At 45.5% G+C, this 16,064-nt stretch overlaps 1 protein-coding gene across 1 annotated transcript in view; it reads left to right on the top strand.

The window, feature by feature from the left end:
• The window catches only part of LOC144891006 (uncharacterized), a 45,212-nt gene that overhangs the window by 17,386 nt on the left and 11,762 nt on the right, over positions 1–16,064 (top strand). Inside the window, exons 4-5 of the mRNA XM_078773008.1 lie at positions 179–1,699; positions 5,829–7,791. Of these exons, the coding sequence (XP_078629134.1) occupies positions 179–1,699; positions 5,829–7,791 (3,484 nt within the window). The remainder of the gene's footprint in view (positions 1–178; positions 1,700–5,828; positions 7,792–16,064) is intronic.

Genomic DNA, 16,064 nt, shown 5'->3' with positions numbered 1-16,064 from the left:
CTTCATTTCAGACGTGGCTGGAAGTTAGAATCTATCAAATTGAGGAATTTTCAGATTGAAGAAAAGCGAATATTTCATAATTGTTCATTTTGCATTTGCCAAATGCTTTTGGAAAGAATAACATTGAATCTTTCAAACTTTTCCATAATTAAGCTCACCATATTTTGTTTTTTGCCAGGCTCAGAGGGAAAAATCCCGTCACCAAGAGATCCTGGCACCAATGGCATACCAAAGGAGGATACTTTTCTGGGTCGAGGTCATCGAGAGCAAATGTTGGTTATTCCAAGGTCATATGTGAAAGATTGTCCTCAGGTGATGCCAAAAACAGAAGAGCTGCAGCAAGATTTTCTTCCTCCTCCAAAGGAGATTTCAAGTGATTTTGAGGACTTTGGGGAAAATGAAGAGTTGCATGATGGAAAAGGAGTGATGGAAGGCACGAAACGAAAAAGGAGTATTGAGGAAAGGAAATACATTTATAATGCATTGGAGGGTACAGAGAACAGGCAGAAAATGTGTGAAATTGATAGAAATAGAGATTTCGATGAAAATATCGAGAAAGATGAAGAAAAGGAAGGTAAGCAAAGCATAGGATTTACAGCATCGCTTGGGGATCGGGCAGCAGAAAGTGTTGAGATCGAGAGGAGTGAAGAAATTGTGAAGTTCTCAAAGGGACATGAATCGTTGGAAACTGACTCAGGTCAAGAAAGAAAGGCACAGGAACAATGGACAAATGATAAAGTGCTCACGAAAGATTATATCGCGGAAGGAAGCAAGATGGAAGCGTGTGCCCTCAGCAAAGGGAAGACAATTGGAGGTTTTCGAGATAATTTTTTCGGAATCGAGGAAGGAAGAGAAAATGATTATTATGATGAGAATCATAGATATGAGTGTTGGGCGGAAAAAGATTCAATCAAGAAGGAATGGAAAGACGCATTTGCAGTTAATGATGGTGGAATGGAGAGTATGAATGAAGCCAAACCTGAAGGTAATGTAGTGGAAGAAAGGACTCATCATGCATTTGATAATGTTAAGTCATTATGTTGTGATGGAGAATCAGGCTTGGTCACAGCCAGTGCCACACCCAATCTCTCTTCTGTCCTTTATCCTCCAAGCTCAGCCCTCTCTATGTATGCTTCGGCATGGGATTCAGAGACCGGATCAACAGATGAGTTTAGCTCTGAATCTAGTGAAATTTTAGAGGTTTTTAATTTGGTGGAAGAAGACAGTGGTCCACTGGCTATAATTAGCAATGAAAGGTGTGCAGCAATTGATGATCCCAACAATTTGGTCAAAGATGGCGCTCAAGAAACTCAAGAATATAGTTTCGTCCCTGCACTCCATTGTCGTCAAGACATTTTGTCTAATACGTCTGTCACTGGAGCACCGTTGTGTAACCTGTTTTTTGAAGACTCCGCAACACGCCCTGTTGTGCAAAAGATATCGAAGAATAGTTCAATGGTTATGTCATCAGATTACAATCAACAGGTTGAAAAGCAAAGTGCACTGGATGAAGAGAGCACTGGAGCTGTAAATGTTCCTGCTTTATCAGATTCTGAATCTGAGCCGGAAGTGTTTGTTACTGTGCTGCCTCGAGAATCAACAGAGTTGCAGCAGGACATTGATACAGAAGGGAATAATATGAAAAATGACTTCATCGGACCTGTTGCATTAAAGTCAGAGAATCCCCAAAATATGAAAGGTATGTTTTTATGCCTCCACCGATGAAGTCTTTATGTGTTCAGGCTATCCGTCCGTGATAGATTTTCGTTCCCGCGATAACTTAAGAACGGCTGAAGGGAACTAAGTCAAACTCGGTCCAAGTATGTATAATGACTCAAAGATGAATTAATTCGATTATGGGTTCAAAAGCCCAAAGGTCAGAGGCCTGTTAGCTAAAAATTCTGTTACCCAGCTAACTTGTGAACCAGTGATGGGATTTCGACCAAACTTCATATACAGTGCATGCAGAAAGTATTCAGACCCCTTCACTTTTTTCACATTTTGTTATGTTGCAGCCTTATGCTGAAATCGTTTAAATTCATTTTTTTCCCTCATCAATCTGCACTCAATACCCCATAATGACAAAGAGAAAACAGGATTTTAGAAAATTGTGGAAATTTATTAAAAAGAAAAAACTGGAATATCACATTGACATAAGTATTCAGACCCTTTGCTATTACACTTGAAATTTAACTGAGGTGCCGCCCATTTCTCTTGATCATCTTTGAGATGTTTCTACACCTTGGTTTGAGTCCACCTGTGGTAAATTCAATTGATTGGACATGATTTGGAAAGGCACAGACCTGTCTATATAAGGTCTCACAGCTGACTATCCATGTCAGAGCAAAAACCAAGCCATGAGGTCGAAGGAACTGCCTGCAGAGCTCAGAGACAGGATTGTGTCGAGGCACATATCTGGGGAAGCCTACAAAAAAAAATTCTGCTGCATTGAATGTTCCCAAGAGCACAGTGGCCTCCATAATTCTTACATGGAAGAAGTTTGGAACAACCAGGACCCTTCCTCGAGCTGGCCGCCCGGCCAAACTGAGCAATCGGGGGAGAAGGGCCTTGGTAAGAGAGGTGAACAAGAACCCGCTGGTCACTCTGGCTGAACTCCAGAGATCCTGTGTGGAGATTGGAGAAACTTCCAGAAGGACAACCATCACTGCAACACTCCACCGATCTGGGCTTTATGGAAGAGTGGCCAGACGGAAGCCTCTCCTCAGTGAAAGGCACATGAAAGCCCGCTTGGAGTTTGCAAAAAAGTACATAAAGGATAAAGAAAAAGCACCTAACAAGATTCTGTGGGCTTTCATGTGTCTTTCACTGAGGAGAGGCTTCCGTCTGGCCACTCTGCCATAAAGCCCAGATCAGTGGAGTGTTGCAGTGATGGTTGTCCTTCTGGAAGATTCTCCCATCTCCACACTGGATCTCTGGAGCTCAGCCAGAGTGACCATCGTGTTCTTGGTCACCTCTCTTACCAAGGCCCTTCTCCCCCGATTGCTCAGTTGGGCCGGGCGGCCAGCTCAAGGAAGAGTCCTGGTTCTTCCAAACTTCTTCCATTTAAGAATTATGGAGGCCACTGTGCTCTTGGGAACCTTCAATGCAGCAGAGATTTTTTTTTGTCGGCTTCCCCAAATCTGTGCCTCAACACAATCCTGTCTCTGAGCTCTCCAGGCAGTTCTCCGACCTCATGGCTTGGTTTTTGCTCTGATATGCATTGTCAGCTGTGAGACCTTATATAGACAGGTGTGTCCCTTTCCAAATCATGTCCAATCAATTGAATTTACCACAGGTGGACTCCAATCAAGGTGTAGAAACATCTCAAAGTTGATCAAGATAAATGGGAGGCACCTGAGCTAAATTTCAAGTGTCATAGCAAAGGGTATGAATACTTATGTCAATGTGATATTTCAGTTTTTTCTTTTTAATAAATTTGCATAACTTTCTAAAATCCTGTTTTCTCTTTGTCATTATGGGGGTATTGAGTGTAGATTGATGAGGGAAAAAATGAATTTAAACGATTTCAGCATAAAGCTGCAACATAACAAAATGTGAAAAAAGTGAAGGGGTCTGAATACTTTCTGAATGCACTGTAAGTATACATTATGATGCAAAGATGAACTGATTAGATTTCAGCATCAAGAAGTCAAAAGTCAGAGTCTAATGGTTTTTGTTACTCACGATAACTTAAGAACGGTTGAAGGGAACAAAGTCAAACTTGGTACAAGTGTGTATAATGATGTAAAGATAAACTGATTAGATTATGGGGTCAAGGGTCAGAAGTCCCTTTCAGTAAAAATTCTGCCACTGCACTAACTTGTGACTCAGTGATGGGATTTTGACCAAATTTTGTATAAGTGTATATTATGATGCAAAAAATGAACTTAAATCGATTTCGGTATCAAAGGTCCGAGGTCATGTCAGGTAAACATATGACACTTAAAAATAGCTGAAGGGATTTAAATCAAACTTGGTACAAGTATATATAATGATGTAATAATGTGGTTGGAGGCATATGGGTCGATGTCGAAGAGTGCCGTTCGAGTTATTTTATTCATTCAAAGTCTTTCCAGTGAACTACAGACTTGGCATTTAATATGGATTATTTTTTTTGTGGGGGTGAACTTACTTTTCAAGATGTCTTAGAACCAAAAGTTCATTGGAATTATGTTGAAATTATTCTAGATTTTGTTAATGTGACATTTAAAAGAAACAAAAACCACATTTGACATTTCGAAACAAATAAATTGATCCTTGAAAGTGATGTCAACTGATATCGAACTCAATTCATGGACAGTACTGTGTTAAACTTCTGTACGTTTTCCAGAAGTATCTCTTTATTTTGCACATTAGCCAAATTTTTTTTTAACAAAAACAAAAGTTAAATTACGACTGGGATTACAGACAGTAAAATTACAGTTCAGTACTTCGTGTAACCCCCACGAGCATTCAGGAGAGCACGTACACGTTGAGGCATGCTGTTCACGAGATTTGCCAAGGTTTGGACAGGAATCGCTTGCCATGCAGTGACAATAGCCTGCTGCAATTCACGCACAGAGGTCGGCTGCTGGTCCAAGTGGTCGATTTGACGCGTTAATTCTGCCCACAAGTTCTCTATCGGATTCATATCCGGGGACATGGCAGGCCACTCCATATGCTCTACACCACGGTCAGCAAGAAAGTGTTGGATCATGCGAGCACGATGAGGCCGTGCATTGTCATCTTGGAAGACAAAGTTTCCTCGAAAGGCTGCACGAGCAAATGGAAGCAATGTTTCTTCCAGAATGGCCCTGTACTTGAACTGGTTCAGGTTTCCATTCAGAACAACCAGGTCAGTTTTGCCCCCTGCATGAAAAGCAGCCCAAACGGTCACCCCAACACCTCCAGCTTGGACTCTTGGCACTATACAATCTTTGTTGTAGGCTTCATGCACTTGTCTGCGCACTCGGACGCGGCCATCTTGACGATAGACCAGAAATCTAGACTCGTCACTGAAGATCACGTGATTCCAGTGTCCTGGCTGCCATTGACGGTGCTCTCTGGCCCACTGCAATCGGCGCTGGCGATGTTGTCTGGTCAGGCGTGGCTTTCTCAGGGGACGCCTGGCACGATAGCCTGCTTGAACCAGTCGTTGGTTGACTAGCCTTCTGGATACAGGCACATTTGTCAGTTGCTGCCACTCAGCCCTAAGCCGATTAGCTGACTTGGTACGGCCATTGCGGACTAACCGGTGCAGCTGGCGATCATCCCTCCTTGTGGTTCTGCGGGGACGTCCTGGCCTCGGTATTGGAGTAGGGACACCCCTCTGAGCATTTCGTTTCAGGATCTTTGACACCTGACCTTGAGTGATGCCATACTGCCGAGCAATGGCACGCTGTTTCATGCCGTAATTTCGTAAAGCCACCACTCCATGACAAACAGCATTGTCGAGTTGACGGACCATCTCCAGAGGAAGTGGCAATAACTTTTGGAGATGTGCGGCAGTTGTTTTCCACTAATACAGAACGCAACAACCCTTGTATACCCAACTGTGAAGCCAATCATCAAATGCACCTGTCCGTACATTTTGTCACGCCACCTGTGATATAATCCTGTTGTTGACTTCTTGCTGCGACAGACAATCGGTGACATGGTTCTTTTAACAAATAAATCACCAAAGTGTAAAAGAAACTCACCAGATTGATATTCTGAGTGAAGAAAGTAAACCCAAGTCAAGAAAAAAAATATATTCCATATTAAATGCCAAGTCTGTAGATGCAAATTATGATGAACTTTGTTTTTAAGCTCTTTTTCCTTTTTTCGACCATGTCTATTTCTTTCCCTAGGTTATTCTACCAGCTTCCTGCTTCATCTCTCTCAGTGCCCAAGTGCCTCTTCCTCCGACTTCTTTGATCATCAGCTGAAGTTGTCTTCCGACCTGATTTCCATATCTTCCACAAATCCCTTGCCCAGCAAACCAGTTACTCCTGTTTGGCCAGAACCTTCACAGCCATATTCAAAACCACACTCTACTATAGTTAGCCAACCTCTTATGCCTGCACAGGTGCTGGGATCACTAGGACAGGAGATGAAAATGAGTGATGATTTAATCAGTGTGAACATTGATGTTGAAGAGCAGAACAAAAACAGGGTGAAGGAGCAGTCTGGTGTAGAGGAAAGGTTGATGGAATGTGAAATGGACATATTTTCTGGTCTAGGGATGACGGTGGTAGTAGACGGCGAGAAACAAACAGAGAGGGAAAATGATGATATGAACTATTTGGAAAATCTACAGCGTCAGAATGACAATAAAGTGCATTTAGAAGATGAAAAAGGCAACCAGATGGAGGCATGGAAGGGGGAGAATACAAAGCACAAGGAGAATATGAATAAAGAAAATTGGAGGGACAATGAGGAGGAATGCACTCGTGCTTCAAAATGTAAGAATTGGAAGATTGGAGAGAAAGGAGAAAGGAAAGATGTTGAAACAACAACAAGTGAAGACACGGCTATGGAGGAACTACAGAAAGATGCTAATGACAATAAGCTTACTATGTTTTGCAGAAAGATATCATCTGATTCGGATACACATTCAAGCGGTCCGAGCCTTCCATCCAGTGCAGCACCAAGCCTCCCACCAAGTCCACCTCCACTATCGGACAATTCCAATGTAGAGAATGACCAGCTTTTGGCTTCATCTGATGATCAATGGTTTATTTCTCCTTTGGTCTTCGGTAGTTTGCAGACGTCACCACAATTGCCACCTCTCATATCTGCAGAACCAACGGAGGTGCAGGACAGTGAATTCTCTGAAAAAATTGCAAAGGAAATTGTCAATGATGAGGTGAAACTGGTGATGATGGAAGGAAGTGGTCAGCATAATAATTTCAAGGTCGTCAAAGGTAGGACAAGCGGTAACACCATTGGGATTGCTTGTGAGGAAAGGGATGTTGATGACGAAAAAGTTAATTGTTGGAGCAAGTGTGTGAAAGAAGATGTGAGCTGTGCAGAATACCATTCAACACCGTTGGCATTCGCTGATGGTGAGCCACTGGCAACACCAGCAATAATTCATGATGCCAACAATTCAACAAAGCAGCAAACGGATTTGCTTCCAGCTGATTCTGGAGTCACTTTGGCTGAAGTGAAAAACAGCAAAAGTAAAGCAGATTATGACGATTCCAATTTGGTTTCTGTGCAAGCCCTGATTCAATCGTTCGAAGCATTACCAAGGCACAAAGACAGCGACCAATCCAGGAAAACCCACAGAAAACGTCAAGGTGTAAGTTGGCCTTCCTGGAGGCCCCAGTCGCATGAGTCATTGTCTACATTAACGAATTCTTTTGAGGCAAAATCACAGTTGCACCTGTGGCCAAATTCAACAATGGATGTTGGGTATTGGGCAGATGCTGGACATACTGAGAAATTCCTCAACCAGCCCAATGTTTCTTTTCAATTTTCGAAGCCTCTGATGTTTAATCAGGTTGAGGCTTTGAGAGAAAACAGGTTTCACAGTCTGGTATCTGACCCCACGGACATACATGTAGTGGCAAAAGATAACGATGTGTTAAAAGAGCCAGTGGAGGTGCAAGTGAAAGGTGATCAGAATAATGATGACATCACCCCATCTGTCGGACATGACAAGTGCCCGGGAAAGCTACGGCCTTCTTGCAAAGGGCATGAAATTGAGATGAGGAACCCAAATGGAAGAGGTAGCAGATGGAGTGCAGTATTTGAAGTTGAGGCTGAGACCGAGGCATTAGGTGGTGGAAAATCGAAGGTTGTGGTTGAAGAAAGCTGGTCAGTCAGGTACGTGATGAATACTATCGTAATTGTTGCAGTAAAAAAACGTGATGCTAAAATGTTGTTTATCTTGATTCTGTATAGACATAATGTGGTAATATCTATACAACTTAGCTGTTGTTTATTGCTACGTACACTATTGGTTTCTTTAGTTTTGAAGATATTCCAAATTGTTGTTTTTGCTATGCTATTGGATAATTGTTTTGGATCTTGGAGCTATTGTTTTGCTGTTTTGCTGCAATACAAATTGTTTTGCTTTTGGATGTTGGAGACGGCGTGAAGCTGGAAGGTGTGAAAACATTTTGCTACCTCGGAGACATGCTGAATGGAAAAGGTGGATCAGACTCGGCAACGGTTGCTAGAGTGAGATGTGCATGGAAGAAGTTTCGGGAACTGAGTGGCGTGCTGATGATGAGGGGAGTGGCGTTGAAGCTGAAGGGAAAGGTGTATGCTGCATGTGTGAGAAGTGTTATGATTTATGGGAGCGAGACATGGATAATGAACGTAGAGCAGCAACAAAGGCTGGAAAGGGTGGAAATGCGAATGGTTCAGTGGATGTGCGGAGTATCGTTGAGAGAGAGGAAGCCAAATGATGAATTGCGAAAGATGATGGGAATAGAGCCTGTGATGGATGCTGTGAAGAGGAACAGGTTGAGATGGTTTGGTCATGTGTTGAGGAAGGATGAAAGTGACTGGTTGAGAAGAGTGATGGAAATGAATGTAGAAGGAACTAGAGGACGGGGAAGACCGAGAAAGACTTGGCTAAAGATGGTCGAAGAAGAAATGCGGGCAAGGGGGTTAACAAGGAGAGATGCAGAAAATAGGGCAAAATGGAGAAGGTTTTCATGGGGACCGCAAGGCTAACCCCCGCTCTAGCAGGGAAAATGACCTTAAAATGCCTGTTGTGTATGCCCGATTTTTGTCCTCTGGGTCTAATTTAATTCTTCTATTCTTTCAGTTTCCAAATTGCTTGCTTTTCTTTCATTGACAGTTGCCTGGTCTTCATGTTGGTTTACGTATATTGACTCCCAAGACAGACTCCCATTTCAAAAAGCAAAAGCTAAAACCAAGACGAGATATTCACAGCTTTTATATTTGAACAATCGATGCAACAAGAAATACCTGAGCAACAATAAACAACTGTCAGTCATTTGTTCCAATACTTATGATTACCTAAAATGGGGGGACTGATCATAAAAAGTGTTATTGTTCTACAATGGGAAAACATTCCGTCTATACAGGTTGTTTTTTTTCAAAAAGAGTGATACAACTTTAAATGTTTATTTACAAAGAAACAGAAACCTCAGGAATGTGAACCAAACATTTCTTGAAAGCTTATGACGTGGTATTTTCTATCGATGATTGCTGTAAGTTGCAGTAAGTCACTGCTCGAGTTAGCGAGAGCCCAAGGTCTGAAATTGGCATCGATGCAAAATCCTTGTAATTGACGTTCTCGATGTGTGCCCCTCCGCGGCATTGATCCGTTCAGACAGGCATTGATCCTGACGCCAAAGTTCTGTCCAACTTTCCTGTAGGTGTGGCACTGCCAGGAGGTAGTCGGACACCTCCTGCTTCAGATCATCCTGTGTGGCAGGGCAGGTGACGTAGACAAAGCCCTTGGCAGCCCCCCAGAACCAGTAGTCCAGATGGTTCAATTCTGGGCTATGGGGTGCCCAGTCATGAGCGGTACCCAGGGCAATGAGGCAGTTTCTGAAGAGCTGCTGCAGGAAAGTGATGGTGTCACCAGCTGTATGTCGGGGTGCATTATCCTGCATAAACCAGGTCACGCTGAGCTGGTTTGGGGTGACCTTTTGGGCTAGATCATTATGGAACTTCTGGAGCACGGCCCGGTCGCGCTCACCGTCGATCGTCACCGTCCTGCTGTTGTCTTTCTCAAACCGGTAAGGCCCTAGCATTTCCCATCTCGCATTGAAGGCACAGAAGCATGTGACCTTAGGCCCTTTCAGGTACCTCTCAGTGAACTCAGGTGGGTCTGCCCCCCAGAAAATGTTGTGGTTGTCGATGCCACTGTTCATACCACAGAGCCACCACTTTTGTCTTCTGCTCCACTGTCAAAGGCATAGTTGCGCTACGGAGCTAGAAATCCCAGGGAACAAATACCACGATAACACCACCAAACCCTGAAAAGGAAAACGGTACAGGTAAAAACACAAAGAAATGGCAGGAAGTCAAAGAGGGGGGGGGGGGGGGTGGAGGAGGATGGAAGGAGGAGCTACTGTGGGCCAGATGAGGATTTTATCAGCTTAAATTTTTATTTTTATCATTTTATCAGTTTATCATTGATTTAATCAGTTTATTGAGGATTTATCAGCAGTTTCTGCATGAGTTGTGACCAATAGAGGGCGCTTTCCACACGTCCATCCTATTTTGGCACCCATTCCACCATTTATGAGGATATTGCAACCAGGGTAAACAAGATATTACAAGTTAAAAATATCCTTCTGGCTTTCAGGTGCAGGCATTTGGTTTGTAGTCCACAACCTTGCTGAAGCCGATACGTCTACCCTGGCATGCAGTAAACATTTTATATCCCATTGACATCCAATTTCCAGCCACGTGTTGAAGCGTGGAATTTTAGGGATGCTTGGATAAGGCCACACCATTATAAATGGGGTTCTGCTCCTTCAATCACAACTAGCAATATCTAGTATAATACGGATGTATGTGAGCAGTTATTTGAGCATTAATCTAACTGGTGCACTTCCGGTGGAGCACCATCTTGCACAAATGAAGCCTCAAGTACCATTCCACAATGTTTATTGGGTTTGACACCGGTAATCTGCAGGCTCAACCAAGGTGACATTAATGGCCAATGACGGGCGAACAGAAAGTGGCAATGTGACCATGTAGGAAATGACAGTCAGCTATTGCACGCATTACTTGTAATAATAATAATTCATTTATTTTGTATAGCGCTTTTCATGAAGCCCAAAGGCGCTTTGACAGAGTGCAAAACATAATGCATAACAAAACATGAAAACAACAATTGCAAAAAGACAAGAATCAATAGGGAAATATTTAAAGCAAAAGGAGGGAGAAGGAGAAGTGATAGTCAGGGGTTAAATGCTGTGGGTTGAATGTTGAATGCAGTGCTGAACAGGTGGGTCTTTAGTGATGTTTTGAATGTGGTGAGTGAGGAGGAGTCTCTGATGGTGTGAGATAGTGAGTTCCAGAGGGTGGGAGCAGCGATGGAGAAGGCCCTGTCCCCCCAGGATCTGAATTTGGTCCGGATGGGGGGGGTCAGGAGGTTGGTACCAGCAGAGAGGAGGTTGCGGGTGGGAGTGTGTCTGGAGAGGAGGTCAGCCAGGTAGGATGGGGCCAGGTTATGGAGGGCTTTGTAGGTCAAGAGGAGGATTTTGTACTGGATTCTCTGGGAGATGGGGAGCCAGTGAAGCTTGTAAAGGATGGGGGTGATGTGGTCACGGGTCCGGGAATGGGTGAGTAGACGGGCAGCGGAGTTCTGAATGTATTGGAGTTTATTGGTGATTGCTGAGGGTGAACCATAGAGGAGGCTATTGCAGACGGGAGGTGATGAAGGCTTGGATGAGGGTTTCTGCAGCCGTGGAGGAGAGGGATGAGCGGAGACGGGCGATGTTTTTCAGGTGAAAGAAGGCTGTCTTTGTGATCTGTTTAGTGTATTTGTCGAAGGAGAGGGTTTGGTCAAAGATGACGCCAAGATTCCGGATGAGAGGGGAGGTGGATACTGGGATACCGTCGATGTTGAGGGCAAAGTTATGGGTGGATTTTGTGAGCGTTTTTGGGCCAATGATGATTATTTCAGATTTATCACAGTTAAGTTTAAGGAAGTTGATTTGAAGCCAGGATTTTATTTCAGAGATGCAGTTTGTCAGGATAGAGTGGGTGTCGGCGGACACTGACTTGGTGGAGATGAAAAGCTGGATGTCATCGGCGAAGCAGTGGAATTGGAGACCATGACGGCGGATTAAGTGACCAAGGGGGGACAGGTAAAGGATGAAGAGGAGGGGGCCAAGAACTGAACCTTGGGGGACACCTTGGGGGAGGAGAGCAGTGGGGGATTTGCAGTTATTGATGGAGATGAACTGGCGTCTGTCAGAGAGGTATGATTTAATCCAAGAGAGGGCAGTGCCGGTAACGTTAAAGGTGGATTCAAGTCGGGTGAGGAGGATGGTGTGATCGATGGTGTCAAAGGCAGCGCTGAGGTCGAGGAGGACGAGAATGTTGAGGTTGCCAGCGTCAGAGGAGAGGAGAAGGTCGTTGGTGATTTTGAGGAGAGCAGTTTCAGTACTGTGGTTGGAGCGGAATCCGGATTGGAATGTTTCATACAGGTTATTGGCAGAGAGGTGATGTTTGAGTTGAGCGGCTACAGCGCATTCCAAAACTTTTGACAGAAAGGGTAGGTTGGAGATGGGTCTGAAGTTATTTAGGGTGTCAGGGTTGAGTCCAGGTTTTTTCAGAATGGGGGTAACAGCAGCAATTTTGAGGAATGGTGGGACGATGCCTGTAGACAGGGAGGAGTTTATTGTTGCAATGATAAGTGGAGAGAGAGCAGGGAGGAGTTTATTGTTGCAATGATAAGTGGAGAGAGAGCAGGGAGGGAGGCCTTGACAAAGCTGGAGGGGATGGGGTCAAGAGTGCAGGTGGCAGTTTTCATTCCTATGAGGAGTTCAGAGAGGTCAGTAGGGGAGACCGGGGAGAATTGAGACAGGAGAAGGCACGATAAGGGGGGGCGGGTGGTTGGAGGGGGAGCGGGTGCGGCGGTGGTCAAGCTGTTGTAGATGTTGTCAATTTTGCGTTGGAAGAAAGAAAGGAAGGAGATGCAGTTGTCTACTGTGAATGACTGGGTGGTGGTGTCCAGGGGGCGGAGGAGTTTGTTTATTGTCGAGAAGAGTGCTTTTGGGTTTCCGGAGCCAGAGTGGATAATTTGAGAGTAGTAGGCGGAGCGGGCGTGGGAGAGGGCATCTTTGTGGTGTTGTAGGTGGTCCTTGTAGGTAGGTGAGCAGACAAGGTCCAAGATGTGACCACGGATATGCGTAGGAAAGTTGACATGTTGAGTGAGGTTAAAGCAGGTGAGTAAATCAGTGAAGTCAGTGGTTATTGTGGAGTCAGTGGAGTCCATGTGGATATTGAAATCATTGAGGGGGAGAGGGAACATAGCTGGGTCAGAAAGTAGGAGAAGTCAGACAGGAATAATGGGTGTGGTTTGGGAGGGCGGTAGACGACAGCCATGACTGACTGCGTGCGACCAGAGAGTTTAAAAGTCAGGTGTTCAAAGGATGAGGCGATGGGGATGAGGCTGGTCCTGATGTCTTGACGGTGGATAACGGCAATTCCACCACCTCGGCCCTCCGAGCGTGGTTTATTGATGTAGGAATATCCATTGGGTGTGGTGAGGTTGAGTGTGTAGTAGTCCAGAGGTTGTTGCCAGGTTTTGGTGAGACAGAGAAAGTCCAGTTTGTTATCCAGGATGTATTCGTTCAGGATGAGGCATTTGTTGTTGAGGGACCGGGTGTTGAACAGGGTGAGCTTGATGTTGTTTTGAACAGCAGGGATGAATTCAGGTGATTTAGCCAGGGTTCGTAGGCAGGAGGTGCGATTTTGTGCGTTGCCGTGACGAGGTGCGCTGGGACGAAGAGTGGGAGTGCGCTGAGCCGACCAGAGGACGGGGATGGAGTGACCTGATTGTACATATACAAACTTACGACCGGAGCCACGGTGAATGTACCTGGGTCGTTGGAGGAGTCCATTTGATTTGATGGCAGAGATGCATGATGGGGTGGAGCGGGTATTGAGCAGAAGGAGCCTTGCGGCGGAGTACCACAGAGCCATGCCAGGCAGGAGCGGAGAGACGAGACGGGGCCAAGGTTGAGGAGGTGAAACAATGGTCCCAACCCACGGGAGCAGGCCCAAGGCAACGAAGGAGACGAAGGAGCCAGGTAGGTGAAGCCAGGAGCAGAGTCGGGACCAAGCAGAGGGCAGACAGGAGCAAAGAGACGATCACGAGGCCAAGGTTGATCACGGCAAAGCGGGAAATGCAGCGGCAATCAACCGCCGCCGCTACAAATCAAGATCACGGTGGGAAAACCGCCGCCACACCGCTGCGAAGGACACAACCCACGAGAGCGTGCCCGAGGAAACAGCGAGCAGGCGAAGCAGCCGGGTAGGCGAAGCAGGGAGCAGAGCCGGGACTATGCGGAGGGCAGACTCAATGGCCAAAAAATCCGCACGACCACCAAAAAAGCAAGCCACAGACAGTGGCCCGGTCGAAGAAGCGGCGAGCATGTGACGCCTGCGTCCTCTTCAGCGACGAGGACGCTTGTAATCTTGCTATGAATTCGATATACAATGTTTGATACCTAGATTGAATTATGGCCTATTTTGTGTGTCAGTTGTTTATTGAGGATTTATTTTAGACTTTGCTGACTTTGTAGTTTGCCCTGTTGCCTCCGACACCCAAGGTGTTTGTTTGTTTGTCTGTTTTTCTGTCTGTCAGCAGGATATCTCAAACGGTTATGGATGGATTCGGACGAAATTTGGTGGACAGTTTTTTTTTTTGTTTTTTTTTGTATACAAGATCGAGGCTCGTGAAAGAGCTAACATTAATCACACAGAAAGACAAACTGACACATAAAACGTATAACATGGGGAGCGGTAGACAAGATGGGGCGAGAGGGGGAGGAACACAAACACAACATCTGAGAGCAGGGACATCGAGAGATCTGTGGGAGGGAGAGGGCTTTTGGGGGGGGGGGGGAGGCATGGGAAGGGGGGAGGGGGTGGGAGAGGTATAAAACATATGGACATTGCCAGGACTTCCAGGAAAGAGTTGGAATTTCAAACAAGGTGGATCTGGGGTGAATTAGTGGGGGTAGAAAAGATCAAGGTTTTGGATGGGGAAAGATAAGAGATGGTGGTGAACAGCTGTTTTAAAGACCTGGAGGGAGGAGTGGGATTGTAGGGAGTGTGGGAGTTTGTTCCAGAGGCGGGAGAAAAGAGGAATGAAAGAGTGAAGGTGAGCGGAGAGCCGAGATTTCGGCAGTTTAACCATCAGAGGGTTGCTGGCAGATCTTGTGCGACCTGTAGGAATATTTGGGGGACAGAGCACAGAGAGAGCTGGGTGAGCAAGGCCGGAGAGGAGTCGGTAGAAGACAGAAAGACCACCTACCTGCCTGCGGTGAGTGAGTGAAAGGCCCTCGGAGATAGCTTCATCACGGGAGATTCCAATGATTCTGAAAGCTTTGGTTTCAACAGCGTGAAGCCGAGCTAGGTGTGAGGCAGGAGCACCGGCCCATAGGGGAGAACAGTACTCCATTGAGCTGCGGATGAAAGCCTTGTATGTGGTGAGGAGCTCAGGTGTGCCGAGGAAGGACTTCGCATGACGGAGGATGCCCAGGGGGTGACTGGCTTTGGAGGCCAGCTTGGAAATGTGGTTTTCCCAAGAAAGATCATGGCAGATCGTGAGACCCAAAAGCTTGAGTGACAGAACTTCTTGGAGAGGATTGTTCAGAAAGTGGATGGGAGGGTTGTCCAGTCGATCTTTTCGGAGAGACATCGTAAGTGTGTGAGATTTATCAGGATTGAAAGACATGTTCCATTTGTTTGACCAGTCTGTGATTTTGTCCAGGTCTTCAGAGAGTGAGGAGGCAGCAGACTGCCGATCTGAAGGAAGAGGAATGGAGCGGCAGAGAGTGGAGTCATCAGCAAAGAGATAGAGAGGATTTTCCAGAGAGTCGGAGAGATCATTGATAAAGACCAGAAAAAGCACAGGGCCCAGAACACTGCCTTGGGGAACTCCAGCCTGAACAGGAAGGGTCGATGAGCATTTTGCCATTTGCGTGCGTGACGACGCATTGATTCGATTTTCGTGAAGATGTGGATCCAGATACCAGAATTTTTACTGATTCATTCACCATTGAGCGATGGGGCCGAAAACGATATTGGCCTACAGCATGCTACTTCAAAAAGTTGTGGAAGGATTGTGAGAAAACTTGGTGGATGAGTTGGGTCGATGAGACCAACAAGCCGATTCGATTTTGGTTGATGTCCGGATGCAGAAACTTGTTGCACAGGTCGGGTGTCTGACAAGGAAGACTCGATTCAATTTTGGTGAAGATCCGGATCCGGCTCGTAGAATTGTTTAAGTGATTCTTCACCATTGAGTGATATGGCCAACCAGGTGGAGGTATGCTCTCTACTGAGTGTCGTTCGAGTTTACCATGTAACTAATGAATTGGCCATTGGGGCTGCTTCATGGTCTGTGATTGGATATGATTTCTGCT

This window comes from Myxine glutinosa, chromosome 2 (assembly GCF_964187855.1).
Source record: "Myxine glutinosa chromosome 2, kmMyxGlut1.1, whole genome shotgun sequence".
Taxonomy (NCBI): domain Eukaryota; kingdom Metazoa; phylum Chordata; class Myxini; order Myxiniformes; family Myxinidae; genus Myxine; species Myxine glutinosa.
The sequence above is the reverse complement of the archived record's forward strand: the minus strand, read 5'-3'. Positions and strand labels throughout refer to the sequence as shown.